Source organism: Ailuropoda melanoleuca, chromosome 2 (assembly GCF_002007445.2).
Source record: "Ailuropoda melanoleuca isolate Jingjing chromosome 2, ASM200744v2, whole genome shotgun sequence".
Classification (NCBI taxonomy): Eukaryota; Metazoa; Chordata; class Mammalia; order Carnivora; family Ursidae; genus Ailuropoda; species Ailuropoda melanoleuca.
The window spans coordinates 598,626-615,838 of NC_048219.1; the positions used below are offsets into that span (position 1 = coordinate 598,626).

The 17,213-nt window shown below is 43.7% G+C and overlaps 1 protein-coding gene across 1 annotated transcript in view; it reads left to right on the forward strand.

Annotated features, from left to right (window-relative positions):
• The first annotated feature begins 1,476 nt into the window (after window positions 1-1,476).
• The window catches only part of MICOS10 (mitochondrial contact site and cristae organizing system subunit 10), a 30,405-nt gene continuing 14,668 nt past the window's right edge, over window positions 1,477-17,213 (forward strand). The window contains exon 1 of the mRNA XM_002915631.4: window positions 1,477-1,626. Coding sequence (XP_002915677.1) covers window positions 1,563-1,626 — 64 coding nt within the window. The 5' untranslated portion in view covers window positions 1,477-1,562. The remainder of the gene's footprint in view (window positions 1,627-17,213) is intronic.

A 17,213-nucleotide genomic window follows, 5' to 3' on the forward strand; every position in this document is an offset into this window, starting at 1 on the left:
GAAAGAGTTTTTTTCTCTAATTCATTCAATCATCCATTTGTACACTAATTCATTCTTACATCCGTTCGAAAAGCGTTTATTGAGAATCCAACATATACCAGGCTCTCTGCTAGTCATTGGGGATACAAAAATGGCACAGCCCTCATTCTCAAAGAGCTCCCAGTCACATCCAAGAGATACACAGAGAATTACAATACAATCTGATATGTAGCTCAGGATAGAGCTAGAAGAAGGGGTGGTCATGGAAGGAAGCCTTCCTGAAGGAAGGGGCTCTGTCATAGCAAGGATCGGTACAGCAGTTCTGTTAAAGTTGCCAAGAATAAATGAATAAATTAACGGGTGAATGAATTCAATTCAGTTCAACAAGCACTTCGTAGAAAATCATACTGTCCAAGGCATTGTGCTCTGAACAGGGAGCGTGCAGATGAAGAAGGGGCAGCTCAGGCCCATAATGAGCTTCTAGTTTTACTGGCAGATACAAACATCTATAAAGAGATGTTTCAATAGAATGGAGAGAATTCTATGGCGTAGGCAGGCTACTTGGACAGTAAGGAGATAGAGGGGGCTCTATCCTCTATTAGTGGATGAAGGGCGGCTCTAAGATCTATTAGTGTGGGCTTCCTAGAATGAACTCCTTGAGTCTTGGGTATATATGGAATGTCATTGACAGCTCCTGATTAGGATTGATATGGTCAAATTCGTATTTGTTGGTAGGATAGGGAAGGCAAATGGGGAAGGAAGGCTAAAATCAACGCCACCAGCAAGGAGGCTGAACTATGAATAGGAGGCGTGAGGTAGACATTTGATCTGGAGATAGAATTTGAAAGCGGTTGCAATTACTCAGGGAGATTATGTACAGGAAAAAGAGGATTGGTGTACTCCTTGGAACCCACACTCTTTAAGCATTTGGCGGAGAAAAAGCAACCCTGGAAGGGCACTTCAAGATTAGAGTCGGGAGCAGAACTAGGAAACATTGTGTCCTGGGAGTCCGATGAATAAAGAGAAGGCGGAGGCGAGGCGGACCAGGAAGGAGGGGGCAGCTGTGTCCAGCGCTGTGCAGAGGTCCCAAAGCATCCCTTTGATCTGGCCTAGGTGACCTATGCCAGAGCAGTTCCGTGGTAGTGGTGCAGGCGGGAGTCCCACTGCAATCAACGAGTGAATGAAGGAGTAGAAAGAGTGGAGTACATGAATGAATAAATCAAGCGCTATGCCCTCACTTGCCCTGGGAATTTCCAGGGCCAACGCCGGGAGCTGGTGCGGAGGAAGGGCCTTCCCGACAGAGCTCTGGATGCCGCCCGGGAAGCCGTCAGCCTTGCAGCCCTCAGGTAGGCGCGGCTCCAAGGTCAGGGTCACCTCGGGCCTCCAGGCAACCCGTCACCCTGACGACCAACTGAAAAAAAAAAAAACCGGAAAGGGCGGAAGCTTCCAGATCATCTCGCGATATCTGTCAGGCCGGCGCCGGCCTTCCGGGCCTGGAACCCGCGGCCGGCTCTCGCGAGACTTGTCTGGAGTCGGAGCGCGGGGCCCGACCTTAAGGAAAGTGGGAGCTGCGGGTGGGGAACATGTCGGATTCAGAGCTCGGCAGGAAGTGGGACCGGTGCATGGCGGATGCGGTCGTGAAGATAGGTAAGGGGCCTCTCGCCCCTGGCATTCCCCGCCCGAAGCCGGGCGGCCGGCTCCAGGCCCCGCTGACCAGGCGGGCGGAAGGGAAGCCCCGGGGGAGGTCAGGCCGACCGGCCTGATCCAGCCCCTCGGGCCAGGGCGAGCTGCCCGAGCCGGGCGGGAGGTCACTCGGGCGGCGGTGGGGGACGGGGCTGGCGGACCCTGGGCCCCCGCGCGAGGTGGGAGGGGAGGAGTCGCCGCTCCGGGGGCGGGGGGGCGGTCGGGCTGGCAGGTGGCAGGAGAGGTGCAGAGCACCTCGAGTAGAAAGCGGTCTGCATGGCACAACCTCGTGCCAGAGGCTGGACGTTCTCCTCCCCGGTGCCACATTTCCCGCACGGGGCGTGGAGCCCGGTCAGGGGTCACAGTGCTCGCCGGTTGAAACAAGTGCCTTCTAAAGAAGGTCATGGGGAGCGTTTTATAGGCCCTGCCAGGCCCCAACGAGCGTTGCTGTCATTCCCGAGTCGTAACTCGATTTATTGGCCTCAGCGTAGTCTGCGGCCTGAAATTGGAGACACAGTGATCCGAAATGAGAATTAACCAGGGAAGTAAGAGACCGGACACTTTTTGTTCCTTAGTATAACTCCGTGGAGCCTTTAAACACGTGCTCAGTGACGACACAAATTATGAAGTCACTGCATGGAGGGGAGCGGAGAGATGGAAGCTCATTTATGGAGCGAATACTAAGTGCCATACACTGTGTTAGGTGTGCAACTCAATACATTCTCATTCAGGTCGTGAAATTGAGAGTCAGGTGAACGGATTTGTCCAGGATCGAACGGATTTGCTCATAAATGGCAAAGTTGGAAATTTAACTCAGGTTTTCTGGCTTCCAGTCCCATGCTTTTTCTTATCCAAATTTGATAGTTTTGTATGGAAAACGCGAGTATTTAGGGGGCCTTAGGATTGTGTCCATTGAGTGATGGTGTTGGAAAAGGATGAAGACTGTAAACACCCTGAGAGCGGGGATGCTTTTTGGTGTATTCACTGCTGTATCCCCAGGCCCTTTCTCCGTTTTCTTGTGCTTAATAAAAATTGTTGAGAAGGAGTTAATAAGAGGAGTACTTACTTGATCACAGCTTAGCTTCACTCTTGAATTTACTTACCAGCTGTGTGATTTGGGGCAAGTTGTTGAACCCCTCCATCCCTCTGTTTCCTCATTTGTAAATTGACAGTAGTAATTATTATCTCACAGAGTTGTTAGGATTACGAGTTAGTTTAAGTAAAGGCCTGGGTATGAATCACTTCTTAAGAATGGGTTATTCTGTAAGTGAGCCAAGAAATACAGTTTTTGTTATTGTAAACAGCTCACATTTAGGAGAGAAGATTTAACATGTCCATATTAAATGACCACAGTAAGTACTAAGCAACGTGGTGGCAGTAGTTAAGAGTGGGCGGCAGATGGCTGAGTTTGAAGTCACGGCTCTGACTCTTCACCCCCGTCCTCACTAGCTTTGTAGCTTTGGGTAGGGTGTCTTCCATTACTATGAAATGGGGACGAAAAGACAGATTTACGTTAGGAATATTGAAGGATAGTAAAATGCGTAGGAAACTGAGCACTGTGACTGGTAGTTACCTGGTCAGCAAATGGTGGTCAGGATAATTGTTGATATTAATATTGTGCCACTGACGATCACCTGAGGGAGTGAGTAGCGTGGCTGTCGTTCATGAGTGGGACATTGGTGGGGGGGGTATACATGGGAAATAATGAAACGAGGCACAATGAATACATGATTACAGATAAAAGTTGAAATGAGTAATTCCGGCTGCTTCTGTTGTAGAGTTGTTATAAATGCAGTCAGTGTGGTGATGGGCTAAGGTCATCCAGTGAGAGTTTGCAAGGAAAATGGACCTTCATCTGACCTTTGGGGAATGACTTGGACTTGGATGGTCAGGGAGGGTGGGAAGACTGGGATGAGGCCTATTTGAACCTCTGTAGAACAGGAGATGGAAGCATGGAGAGGCTAAGAAGCTAGAAGTGGAGAAGCATGGGTTAGAACCCAGACATTCTAAATCCAGGACCCCTACTCTGAAGAAGGCTGGTTTGGGTGGAGTCAGAATTGTGAAATGTCGTATAGAAATTCCACGTTATTGGGGCGCCTGGGTGGCACAGCGGTTACGCGTCTGCCTTCGGCTCAGGGCATGATCCCGGCGTTATGGGATCGAGCCCCACGTCAGGCTCCTCCGCTATGAGCCTGCTTCTTCCTCTCCCACTCCCCTTGCTTCTGTTCCTTCTCTCTCTGGCTGTCTCTCTCTCTGTCAAATAAATAAAAAAAAAAAAAAGAAAGAAATTCCACGTTATCTTAATGGCTCCTGAGTTGCCTTTGGCTTTTTCTCATGCATGGTGAATATTCCACGTGGCTGTCCTAAAGACCTATTTCTGCTTCTCAGGCTCATTAGGTCTAAAGTGGTGGGGAGTCATGGGATGGTTTTAAGCAACAAATATTTATTGAATTCTGGGCCAGTCCGTGGGCAAATAGAGAAGCAGAAGGCATTTCATTTCCCTCAACAGGGAATTGATGTAATATAAATGGAATTTTGGTATGATTGTTCTGGCAGTGTTTTATACAGAACAGGTCAGGAGTCGGGGAGGCCAGCGGTGCTGTGAATGTGAAGTGATGAAAGCTTGCTCTGTTAGACTAGAGAGGAATGGGTGTATTTGAGAAACGTCCAGCTTTGTTCCCCATTTATAAAATGGAGATAGTAATTCCCACCTCCTAGGCTAGAACAGTGCCAAGTTCATAGTAGAAACTCAATAAATGCTATTTTCTTCATCTTTCTCTCCAGCTGGTTAACTTTGCTTCATTCCATTTCTTACAGAGATGACTCCAAGGTTAGAATGTGGTTATAAGGGGTGATTCACTGGTGGGAACTTGGACATAAAACAGGAGGGGGGTGTGTGTGCACCTCGTTTACACGAAGTAAGGAAAGACTAGAAACTGATCATGGGGGCTGGCGGGAGAAAGACCAAGGAGAACAGTGATCATGATTTTGGTCACTTTGCTGCTTATGTGATTGAATTGTTTGAGAATGATAATGAAGTTGAGTAGGGAGTTTTAATTTTGTGGGAGAGGCTGAGTTCAGATTTGGAGGGCGTTGTCCCTTTAGTAGTGGACTTAGAGAAAGAGCATAAGAGCGATGAAGCCCAGAAGTGTTATTCGGGGAGCCTTTAGTCTTTGAGACAGTGAAGAGGGGCACACTCTGTAGTGAGCGTATTGGTTCCCGTTCCTGTCGGTGGAGAGGTTAATGGGACTCTTCAGACCTCCTTGGCCGCCTGCTGCCTGGTCCTTCAGAATGGAAGTGGAGACGCTGCCTGCCAGAAGATAGATAGAGGTTTTGTAGAGATGTAGGCGGGGAAGAAGGGCCAATGCAGGCTTTCAGCTACGTATTGGTAATTTCATTCCCTGGCTTGACAGAGACTGAAGGGAAGCCAAGGTGAGTGGACAGCTCCCTTTGTGAGCTCTTCTCTGTGTTTGACTGCCTTAAACCTGAAGTGTTTTTGTTCTTTTCCCACTGGCTTGCTGAAAAATGACTTATTTTCATTGCTCATGTTTAGCTAGATGGAGTACAGCCGAGTTAACGAGCATATGAGTTTGTACTTAGACAGCAATTCTTTAAAAAAACAACTGCTGTTCATGGATCTCTTACTCTGAAGCTTGAGCAATGTGTCAGTAGAAATTCTCCGGTGATTTTTGTCCTGTAGGAAGAGCTACGTTTATCCATAAATACCTTTTCCCTGCCCTTCGCTGTCATAAGAAACTCAGTTTTATTTCCCTCATTAATTTTGGTTTTAAAATATCTATTTATTTTGTGTGTAATAGCGTGGTAGGATAGGTGGTTTCTAATATGGTTTGACCCAATATATCGAGCCCATGAATCAAACAAAACAAAACACAACACATGCCTCCCTGTAATAGACACAATAGGCCATTGTTCCTTACACATCTGTTTCTCTCTTTCAGCTCCTGGGCCTTTCTTTTCCTTTCTCCCCCTCACATTCTTACCCTTCTCTTTGGTCTGTGTTCTTATTCCTGCCACTCATATGCATTGCTTAGTTTCTCTATAAAGTTTGAGATTATGTATCTTTTTTAAAAAAATAAACTTGTTAACATTGAATAAGTTCCTAGGTGTTCTGTTTATTGTCCATCACATCACTAATTTTTCTTAATAGCACATGGCATCATCTGAAATTTGCGATTTGTTTCTTTACTTGCTTGTCCCTCCTCGCTAGAATGTGAACTCTTGAGACCCAGAGACTTCTGTTCACTGTTGATCCCTAGCCCCTGGCACAGAGGAGGCATACAATAATTACTGATTAATGAATGAATGACATGTATTGCTGAGAATTTTGCAGACTACATTCTCTGCCCATATTTGCTCTTCAGTCTGTGTTTATTAACTGAATGAATTAGCATTTAAATTAAAAAGCCACGTCAGGTAGATTTCACGTGAATTTCTGCCAGCTCACATGTTTGATCCTGTGTCCCTGTAATCTTGGGACTTTTACCAACTCTCTATTTCATCTGGGGATGTAAATTGTTGTCAGGGGATCTTCATAATGAAGTAGTCTTAGAAATGTTTGGGAGTAGTCAGCTAAGAAACACGAACCAGAGAGCACTTTTGTATTGTAACAAGTAGAGGGTGATGTTGGTTTAAGTGGTAGTGCCAAAGCCTTATTGCAGGAAATTAAAAAGGAGTGAAGAATATTACATTTTATGAATGGCATGTTCCGTTAGTTTTTATGTGAATGCGTCATTAATGGTTTTTTGCTAATTTTATGGATTTACTTTTAAGTTTTATCAGGTTTATTGAATGCTCTGGTTTTCTTTCTGCACTCAGTTCACGGGCTGTGCCATTCGTTTTCCTTGTACATACCGAATAATTTGTCTTGTGTGTACCCACATGAATAAATAACACCTTCTTGTTAATGAGAATAGAAGGCAAGGTATCTTGCCAAAATAGAAGGCTTAAAAGCTCTGGGACAGAGCTGTTGCCCTCGGCTTGTGCTTGTCACTCTGGACTGGATAGGCAGTTATATCTGTGTTCTATTTCCCCGGAAAATAAGATTCCAGGAGATGAGAAAAACCCAGCTAAGACTTCAGGAAGTGCTTCCCTGTGATTTGAGAATTTCTAAGCCGTGCAAGTGTGGGTCATGGAAGCACTGCCATTGTTCTCAGAGCCTTATTATAACTCCCTCTTGAATGCTGGAGGTCCATGCTGGCTGGCTCTGACCTCATGACCAAGTTGATGTCTGTGTGACAGTGTCCAGGGCCTAGAGTTGCAGATTTGCCCAAGGAGGCTTAGAGGAAAATCTGATCCCAGTACCTCCTGGATTCGTACTAAGGTCCTGGAATCCCTAATGTGGCTTGCAAAGTGGTACAATGGACTGTGTCCCTTTTCCCGGGATTTTGCTCCCACTGGGATGCCAGAGTCCGGAATATCTAATCTTACTAACTTGTGAATTGGCCAGGAGATCCAAAAGAGGAGAAGGAGATGTCATGGTTGGGGCTTGGGCTACCCAAAGCTGTGGTGCTTTCCAGAAAAAAAGGCTGTCTCTGCAAGCCAAGTATATTCAGCACAGCACAGTTTTTCATTTTCTTGGAAATAAGGAAAAGTGCAAGCCATGAGCGTTGGGAAGCAGCCCTACAGTGTGTTGCATTCAGTGGACTCCGGGGCATTCACAGTGCTTTCCTTTTCTTTCCCTGGCTCAGTTGGTAGAGTGTGTGACTCTTGATCTCGGGGTCCTGAGTTTGAGCCCCACATTAGGCATGGAGTTTACTTGAAAGAAAATAAGTCAGTCAGTCAATCAATAAGTACCTCTTTGTGCCTCAGTTTCCTCATCTATAGAATGGTAGTATCTTCCTCAAGGGGTTGTTACAAGTAAGGATAAAGTGAGATATTCTCTACAGAACAATCAGGACATTACCTGTACTTGGTAAATATTAGCTGCAGGCATGTGAATGAAAGCTGGCCGTCATAAGTTAAAATAATTACCACATTTGCTTTTGTCTTGCTGCTGTGGGTAGTATGGAAGCCTGATGATCAGTATTCCAGTTGATACATGTAATAGTAATCGTTAATGTATACTCCTCCCCCCCAAATTTAATGCCAGGCATTATGGAGAGCCTGGGGAGTGCAGTGCACAAATAATCGGCACCAGCCTTACCCTGGAGGGCCTTACTTCTGGAGGAATGTGCAAAGAAGGTGGTGATGTTGAGGTTCCACCTTGGAGAATATGTAGGCATTTAGTAGGTGGACCAGGTGGAGGGCTGCATTCTAGGCCTTGGAAACTGTCCAGATGGTGTCCCAGAGGACAGAGAGGCTTTGGCTTCTGCAGGGAATGATGGTAGTGGCTGCCATTTATCGAGCACTTAATGTGTGCTGCCAGATACTGGCATTTTCCATTTTATATACATTATTGCATTTAAGCCCTATAGCCTCCCCAATTTTCTTTTTATTGTGATAAAATACACATAACAAAATTTACCATCTGAGCCATTTAAAAATGCACAGGTAGGGGCACCTGGGTGGCACAGTCGTTAAGCGTCTGCCTTCGGCTCAGGACGTGATCCCGGCGTTCTGGGATCGAGCCCTGCATCAGGCTCCTCCACTGGGAGCCTGCTTCTTCCCCTCCCACTCCCCCTGCTCGTGTTTCCTCTCTCGCTGGCTCTCTGTCAAATAAATAAATAAAAATCTTTAAAATAAAAAAAAAATGTACAGGTAAATGATACTGAGTACATTCATAATGTTGGGCAGTTAACTGCCACCATCCATCTCCATAACTCTTCGTCTTGTGAAACTGAAACTCTGTACCCATTTAACACTAACTCCCCATTCCTGCCTCCCCCCCAGCCCCTGGCAACCTCTGTTCTACTTTCTGTCTCTGATTTTGACTTCTCTAAGCACCTCCTGGAAGTAGAGTCCTACAGTCCTTGTCTCTTTGAAACTGACTTATTTCAGTTTGCGTAATGCCCTCAAGGTTCATCTGTGTTATAGCATATATCAAAATTTCCTCCTTTTTAAATCTGAATAAGATTCCATTGTGTGTGTATATGTGTGTGTAACACATTTTGCTTATTCATTCACCTGTGGACGGAGGATGCTATTGCGAATAATGCTGCTATGAACACAGGTACACACCTGTCTTTTGGAGACCTTGCTTCCGGTTCTTTTGGGTTCATACCCAGAAGTGACATTGTTGGATCATATTGTAAATCAATTTTTAACATTTTGAGGATCTGCCACACTGTTTTCCACAGCAGCTGGACCATTTTCTGTTCCCACCTGGAGTGCACCAGAGTCTGTCCCCATTATTTCACATCCTCACCAACAATTGTTATTTCCTTCCTGCCTTTTTTTGGTAGTAGCCATCCCAGTGGGTGTAAGCTAGTATCTCATTGTAGTTTTGATTTGCATATCCCTAATGATTAGTGATGTTGAACATCTTTTCGTGTGCTCGCTGGCCATTTGTATATCTTCTTTGGAGAAATGTGTGGTCAAGTCCTTTGTCCATTTTTGAATTGGTTTATTGCTGTGTTTTAAAGATTTTTTTTTAAATTTATTTATTCGACAGAGATAGAGACTGCCAGCGAGAGAGGGAACACAAGCAGGGGGAGTGGGAGAGGAAGAAGCAGGCTCATAGCAGAAGAGCCTGATGTGGGGCTCGATCCCATAATGCCGGGATCACGCCCTGAGCCGAAGGCAGACGCTGTGCCACCCAGGCGCCCCTATTGCTGTGTTTTAGGAATTCTATCTATATTCTGGATATGAACCTCTTGTCAGATATATGATTTGCAAATATTTTCGTTTATTTATTTGAGAGAGAGAGAGAGCAAGGGGAGAGGCAGAGGGAGAGGGAGAGAGAGAGTATTCCAGGCAGACTCTCAGCTGAGCATGGAGCCCAATTTGGGACTTGATCCTGTGATGCTGAGATCATGACCTGAGCTGAAACCAATAGTTGGACGCTTAACCAACTGAGCTATTCAGGCTCCCCTATCATGGGATTTTGGTAAGGATTGCACTGAATTTGTAGATTGTTTTGGATAGTATTGACCTGTATTAACAAATAGAATACGGTTTATTAGTTTTTAATGCTATTTATATTAATGATATTTATATTAACACTGTTAATATTAATTTGTTCTGTTACCATAGAATACTATGATAAAGGGGCACCTGGGTGGCACAGCGGTTAAGCGTTTGCCTTCGGCTCAGGGCGTGATCCTGGCGTTATGGGATCGAGCCCCACATCAGGCTTCCTCGGCTATGAGCCTGCTTCTTCCTCTCACTCCCCCTGTTTGTGTTCCTTCTCTCGCTGGCTGTCTCTATCTCTGTCAAATAAATAAATAAAATCTTAAAAAAAAAAAAAAGAATACTATGATATGGATATACCACATTTTGTTTATCCATTTACTAGTTGATGGACGTTTAGAGAGAGCACAAGCGGTGAGGGCAGGGTAATGGGGGCTCAATCCCAGGACCCTGGGATCATGACCTGAGCCGAAGGCAAACGCTTAACTGACTGAGCCACCCAGGTGCCCAGTTGTTTGTACTTTTTGGCCATTATGAATAATGCTGCTGTGATCATATATACAAGTTTTTGTGTGGAGGCCTGTTTTCATTTCTCTTGGGTACGTATATACCTAGGGGTGGAATTGCTGGGTTGTGTGGCAACTCATTGGGGATCATTGAGAAAAACCGTGGAATGTGAAGGTGAAGAGGGACATGGTTGGATGTCTGACTTCAGAAAGATCACCGAAGTAGCACGAGGAGAATGAGCGAGAAAGGACCAGGATGAAGGCAGGGGATTGGTTAGTATGTTACTGCAAATTCACGCTAAAGATGAGGTGATCTGATTAGAGGAAACCAAAACTAAGATGGGGGCAGAGGAGTGGAATGGAGACAGATGTCATGGTGCTGTGCAGTGGTCCTATCTGTGGAACTTGAAATGCTCACGAGTGGGAGGGTCGGGATAATGCCGCGTCTATGTAAATGGAGAATGGTGTTGCCCTTGACAAATAGGAGAGGCAGGAGAGGAGCCCAAGCAACATTTTGCAGTTTATTAATTTCTGGTACGTCTTGGGATAGGTCGCTGGTTATATGCAGCTCAGTCAACAGAGATGAAATTGCTTTGCCATGCGTTCATTTTCATGAAAAGAAAGGGTTTGGCCTTGTTTCTTCCTTGTTTAGAAAGTAGGACAGTAAATGACTTAGCAGGTGACCTGCCTTAGAATTAACCAGCAGATTTTGTATATTCATCCAATAATCAATTACGTGTTGTTAAATTAATTGTGAAGGCCATTTTCATGTCAAAAAAATACTATACTGAAAGAGGCCACTGAATAAGGTCATGGAAAAAGAAAGCAAATTATTGTTTGTCTTTAAATATCAGTTCATCTGATCAGTGTGGGTTACCACAAAGTATTGGTGGCTCACCAAAAATTGGCTTTTGGTAGCCTGTGTTTGCAAACTGACACGTCTCCATTTCATGGAGTGATATCACTTAGGCTAAACTAAAATACTTCAAAGGTTTTTGGCTGTTTATAGGTTTGAGTTTCAAATTAGTACATGTTAATTGTTGAATTAGTAGCCATATTTTGTTTGTTATATGTATTTCTAAACAGTTTTTGAGAACAAAAATACTTTTTCCATCTGCGGCAGCGATATGAATAATGGAACATGGTGATCTTGCTAGAGGAGAATTTTGTTAGTATTATAGAATAATGTAATTAGGCACTCTATGGAACTTGAAAACATATTTAAATTTTTGTTCTGGCTGTGGTTTCATGCTTTCCTAAAATGTGGCCTGAAACAGTTTATTAGTAAATATGCTGAGTTGCTTTCTCTGGCAAGTGCATTTCAGTATTGAATCCAAGTGGAAATACAAATATTTACTTATAAAAGTCTTTTTGGTGTGGTAATATTTTTACTGTGGCCATTGACCCACTAGTAAAATGTGAGGCATTGCTAGATTGGATCTTGTTTATTTAAAGACCAAGAGAGGGAAAGAGAGAGGAAGCTAACTTTAAGTGAATGCCTGGTATCTGCCACCATACTTGGTACACGAGTATCCCCTTTTTACCCTCCTAGCAACTCAGTGAGGAAGTTTATAGTCTCTCTCTTTTTCTAGCAAGAAAAACAATGCTCAGAGATATTTATAGAAATTGAGAAGCTGATTTTTAAATCTGTATTAAAGTGTAAACAATCCAAAGTCACCAGAGCAGTTTTTAAAATGAAAAACATAATTGGAAAAGTAACATTACCTGACATCAAGACTTACCGTAAGGCTACAGTAAATGAGACAGTGGTATTGGAGAAGGGGACACATTTAGATTGGTGTCTAGAAATAGACCCATCAGGGGCGCCTGGGTGGCTCAGTTGTTAAGCGTCTGCCTTTGGCTCAGGTCATGATCCCAGGGTGTGGGATGGAGCCCTGCATTGGGCTCCCTGCTCAGCGGGAAGCCTGCTTCTCCCTCTCCCACTCCCCCTGCTTGTGTTCCCTCTCTCACTGTGTCTCTCTCTGTCAAATAAATAAAATCTTTAAAAAGAAATTAAAAAAAAAAAGGCCCATCAGTAGATAGTCAGTTAAAGATGCCAAGGCAGTTTAATGGGGAATGGGAAATCTTTCCAACAAAGTGTGCTAGAACAGCTGGGTATCCATATAGAGAAAAAAATCAACCTCATTGTGCATAAAAATTAACTCGAAAGAATCGCAGACCTAAATGGAAAAGCTAAAATTGTAAAACCTCCAGAAGAAAACATAGGAGAAAAATCTCTGCGACCTTGAGTGCAGGAAAGATTTCTTAGGTCACAGCAAAAGTCACAAAGAAAAAAATTGGTATACGGGATTTGATCAAAATCTAAAACTTTACTCTTTGAAAGACACCATTAAAAGCACAAGAAGGCAAGACGCAGAATGGGAGAAAATATTTGCAGTACATATATCTGACAAAGGACTTGTTTCCGTAGTAAATAAAGAACTCTTGGGGTGCCTAGGTGGCTCAGTCAGTTGAGCTTCTGCCTTGGTGAGCCCAGGATCCAGCCCTGTGTCAGGCTCCCTGCTCAGTGGGGAGTCTGCTTCTTCCTTGGCTTCTGCCCTCTCCCCCCCCCCCCCCCCCCCCCCCCCCCCCCCCCCCCCGCCCCCGTGCTCTTGTGTGCTCTCTCTCTCTCTCTCAGATAAATAAATGAAATCTTAAAAAAAAAATAAAGAACTCTTAAACTTAATGGTAAGAAGACAACCCATTTGAGAAAATGGGTTAGGGCTCCTGGGTGGCTCAGTTGGTTAAGCATCTGCCTTTGACTCAGGTCATGGTCCCAGGGTCCTGGGATTGAGCCTGAGTCTGGCTCCCTGCTCAGTGGGGGTCTGCTTCTCCCTCTCCCTCTACCCCTTCCCCCTGCTCATGCTTTCTCTCTCTCTCCCTCTCAGATAAATAAATAAAATCTTTTAAAAAAATGGGTAAAATGTTTGATAAGATTCTTCACAGAAGAAAATTATACTAATGGCAAAGAAGCATATGAAAGGATGTTCAGTAGTATTGGTCATTAGGGAAATGCAGATTTCAATCATAATGAGAATGCCCTTCCACACCTATTAAAATAGTTAAAAAGACAGAGCACACTGAAGTTCCACTAGGATGTGGAGCAGCTGGAATTCTCCTGTTCATGGGGTTGTGTAATAGTACAACCACTTTGTAAAACTGTTTAGTAGTTTTTTATAAATATACCATCTCGTCATTCCACTCATAGGTGTTTACCCAAGAGAAATGAAAACATTTGTTCACATCAAGTCTTACATATGAATATTCATAGCAGCTTTACTCACAATGCCCCCAAACTGGAAAGAACCCAGAAGTCCATGAATAGGTGAATGCATAAACAAAATCTAGACTGTCCATAAAGTGGACTATTCATTAATAAAAACAAATACTAATACATATAACCACATATATACATTTCAAAATCATTATGTTGAGTAACAAGCTAGACACAAAAGAGTGTATTCTGTATTCCATTAAAAAAAAATGTTTTTTCAAGTAGGGTCCACACCCAGTGTGGGGCTTGAACTCACAACGCTGAAATTAAGAGTCACATGCTCTACCAACTGAGCCAGCCAGGCATCCCTACTGTATTCCATTTATATGATGCCATTTGTATATAAAATTCTAGAAAAAATCAAACCAGTCTGTAATGGCAAAGTAGAGAAAGTGGTTGCCTGGGGCAAAGGGTGGAGGGAATGGTGGACTGCAAAAGAACACAAGGAAACTTCTAGAGGTGACAGCAGTGTTCTGTTTCACTGTTGGAGTGGTGGTTTCACAGGTATATACACTTGTCAAACACTGTTAAGTGGCTGCAGTTTATTCTACAGAAATTATACTTCCAAAAGTTTCTTAAAACCAAAAATACTCCGTGTTGGTGAGAATAAAAGCAACCAGAAGCCTCAGACTGCCTGTGGGAGTATTAATTGGTGAACCGCTTTGGAAAACTGGCAGTATCGACTAAAGCTAACCGTAAGTGTGCCGTGTGACACAACAGTTTCATGCCTTGGTATCTACCCAGCAGACATGCATCCATGTGTTCAGCAGATGACTTACACCGGACTGTTCATAGAACACGGTTCGTACTTGCACCGACGGGAAGCTACCCAAGCGCCCATCCGCAGAGAAGGGCTGCGTGGATGGTGGTGCGCTGCTGTGATGGACTGCTCTGTGGCAATGATAATGAACGACCTACAACTGTTCCCAGGTGTTCGGCTGACGTGCTCACTGTGTGATTCCATTTATAGAAGTTGAGAAGCAGGCAGAACTGCTGTATATCTGTAGAAGTCAGAATACGATTGCCCTCGGATGGAGAGCTTTGAACAAGGGAGCCCAAGGCAGGCTTCTGGGGATGTTGGTCATCCTCTGCGTCTTGCTCTGGCTGCTGGTACCGTGGGTGTTTTTAGTCTGAAAATACATCTTGTGGTGCACCTAATTGTGCAGCTTTCTGTCTGTAGGTTGTATTTCAATAAAAAGTTTTTAAAAGACGTGCTGTTGGGGCGCCTAGGTGGCTTAGTCGGTTAAGTGTCCACCTCTTGATTTCGGCTCTGGTCATGTTCTCAGGGTCATGGGACCGAGCCTGTGTGGGGCTCTGCACTCAGTGGGGAATCGGCTTGGGATTCTCCCTCGTTCTCTCTCTCTGCCCCTCCCCTTGCGCGCGCGCGCTCTCTCATGCGTGCATGCACGCTCTCTCCAAAATAATAAATAAATCTTAGAAAAAAAGACGTACTGTTACAGAATGGTGTCCTTGATAATTGTAAAGTGAGAAAAGCAAGTTGTAAAACGTCATGCATGATGTGTGGTCCCATTTATATAAATGGAATGATAAACAGTAAACTTAATCCAAATTGTCTCTTGGGAATGCTGATGATGCTAGGTGGGGAGGGTCATTAACTTTGCTGTTTTTATAGTGTAAGCAAATAAACACATAAGAACAGTTTCTGTTTAAAAAAGTTATCTAGGGGCAGGCTGCTCAGTTGGTGGAGCGTGAGACTTGATTGCGGGGTTGTAAGTTTGAGCCCCATGTTGAGTGTAGAGGTTACTTAAAAAGAAAATCTTTGAAAAAATGTTTTTGAGTTATGTAGGGAGTCCATTTGGTTCCTGTACTTGAGGATTATGAATAATCTTTAAATGAATATGTTAAGTCTAATTTTGTTATTTAACAGGTTAGTGCTTTAAAGTGAAAATCTTTATAAGCTTGTTGCCAACTTTGAAATTATATTTGTATCTATTAATGGAGTTTCTCATTGGGTGACCTATTAAGGGGTTTGCTTTTGGTGGATGTGATGGCCCCTTGTTGCCTTGGACGTCCCCAGTCCATTAACCTCCATGAATTCATAAACTTAAGGGTGTGGAAGCTGAGGGCCTTTAGCTGGAGAAGCAGTGCAGGATAGTGAAAAGCCAAATGGGCTCGGGACAGTTACGGGCTCTCTCTGAGCCTCAATTTCCTAGTCTGTAAACTTGGTTGTCTTTTTTTTTTTTCTTTTTTTTTTTTTAAGTAGGCTCCACACCCAGTGTGGGGCTCAGACTCAACCCTGAGGTCGAGTCACATGCTGTACCCACTGACCCAGCCAGATGCTCCTCCTTGTCTGTACGCTTGGGATGCTAGTCCCTACATGGTTTTGATGAGGCTCAGGATAAGATAATGATCTAAATGGACGTGAAAGCACTTTATAAATTGTAAACTCCTAGACCAGTGGTTCTCCACTGGGAGTGATTTACCGCTACCTCCTACCCCCTGGGGACATTTGGCAATGTCTGGCGACTTGTATGGTTGCCAAATAGGGGATGGGAGAGTGGGAACGCTACTGACATCTAGTAGGTAGGGGACAGGAGTGCTGCCAGGCATCCTACAACGTGCAGAACGGCACCAAAGGATTGTACACCCTAAATGTCAGTAGTAGAGGCTGAGAAACCTTGCCCTAGGCTTCTGTAACTTCCCTCAGGTTCGTACTCCCCGTAGCTCCCCTGCCACAGTCTTTCAGACTAATACTCGCATGACACAGGCCATATATTCGTATATCTGTATGCACATACTTTTTCAGCAACTGAAATCAAGGTGAGAAATGAAGAAAAAAAAAAGGAACACACAGAATAAAATGATTTTAAAGAAAGCATAGGCCATTATTTTTAGGGCCTTGAAAAACAAACCACCACGTGCATGCATATGAGAAGGATATGGGATATAAGAATATGAGTCAATATTAATGAATGACAACAGGGAGCTGAATAGCAAAATGGTGTGAGGTATGGCTGTTGAGAGCGGGCAGATAGCAGTGCTTTTTGGAAACTATACAGACTTTCCAAAGTTGCTTCAGTTGGGTATCTTAGGTAGAATTTAGAGCTATTTGAGTAATAGTTAACAGTGTATATGGGAGGAATTGAAATCCACTATGTTTATGTCAAGTTTCTTTATCCAACCTAAAGCTGCATTAGAATGCTTAGGATAATTTATAATTATTGTAACACTGACATAATTGTTGACAGATTTGTAGACTTACTTTGACAAATGTTTACAAGTTAGAACAAATGTTTCTGATTGTCGGAACCTGCACGTGTAAACCACTCACAATTTCTGTGTGATAGATTTTAAATGATTAAGTGAAGCGAATGATTTAAGCAACGTAATTGAGCTTTTACCAGGAAGCAGTCCTAAGAAAGCTGCCACTTTCTTGGCATCATCTCAGATGATTAAATCGAAATCCATGAGTTGTAGGGTTTTGTTTTGTTTTTTTAACCATTTTAGTATAGGCCTGTATGTGACAAACCCTGAATTAATGAGCTCATAAATATCCCATTCTGATTAGAAGCAAAAATAGAGTATATTACTGCTCTAATCATGCATTGTCTTGACATTAGAATATATGCTACTAATCTTACCAATTTCCAGAAGAGATTGGCTGTGACCATCAAAAACTCACAACTTATTTTTCTTCTTGTTCCCACACAACTTGAAATTCATTTTATTTCAGCTCATAACTTCTGTTTTAGAAGACTTCTTTTTTTTTTCTTTACTCGGTT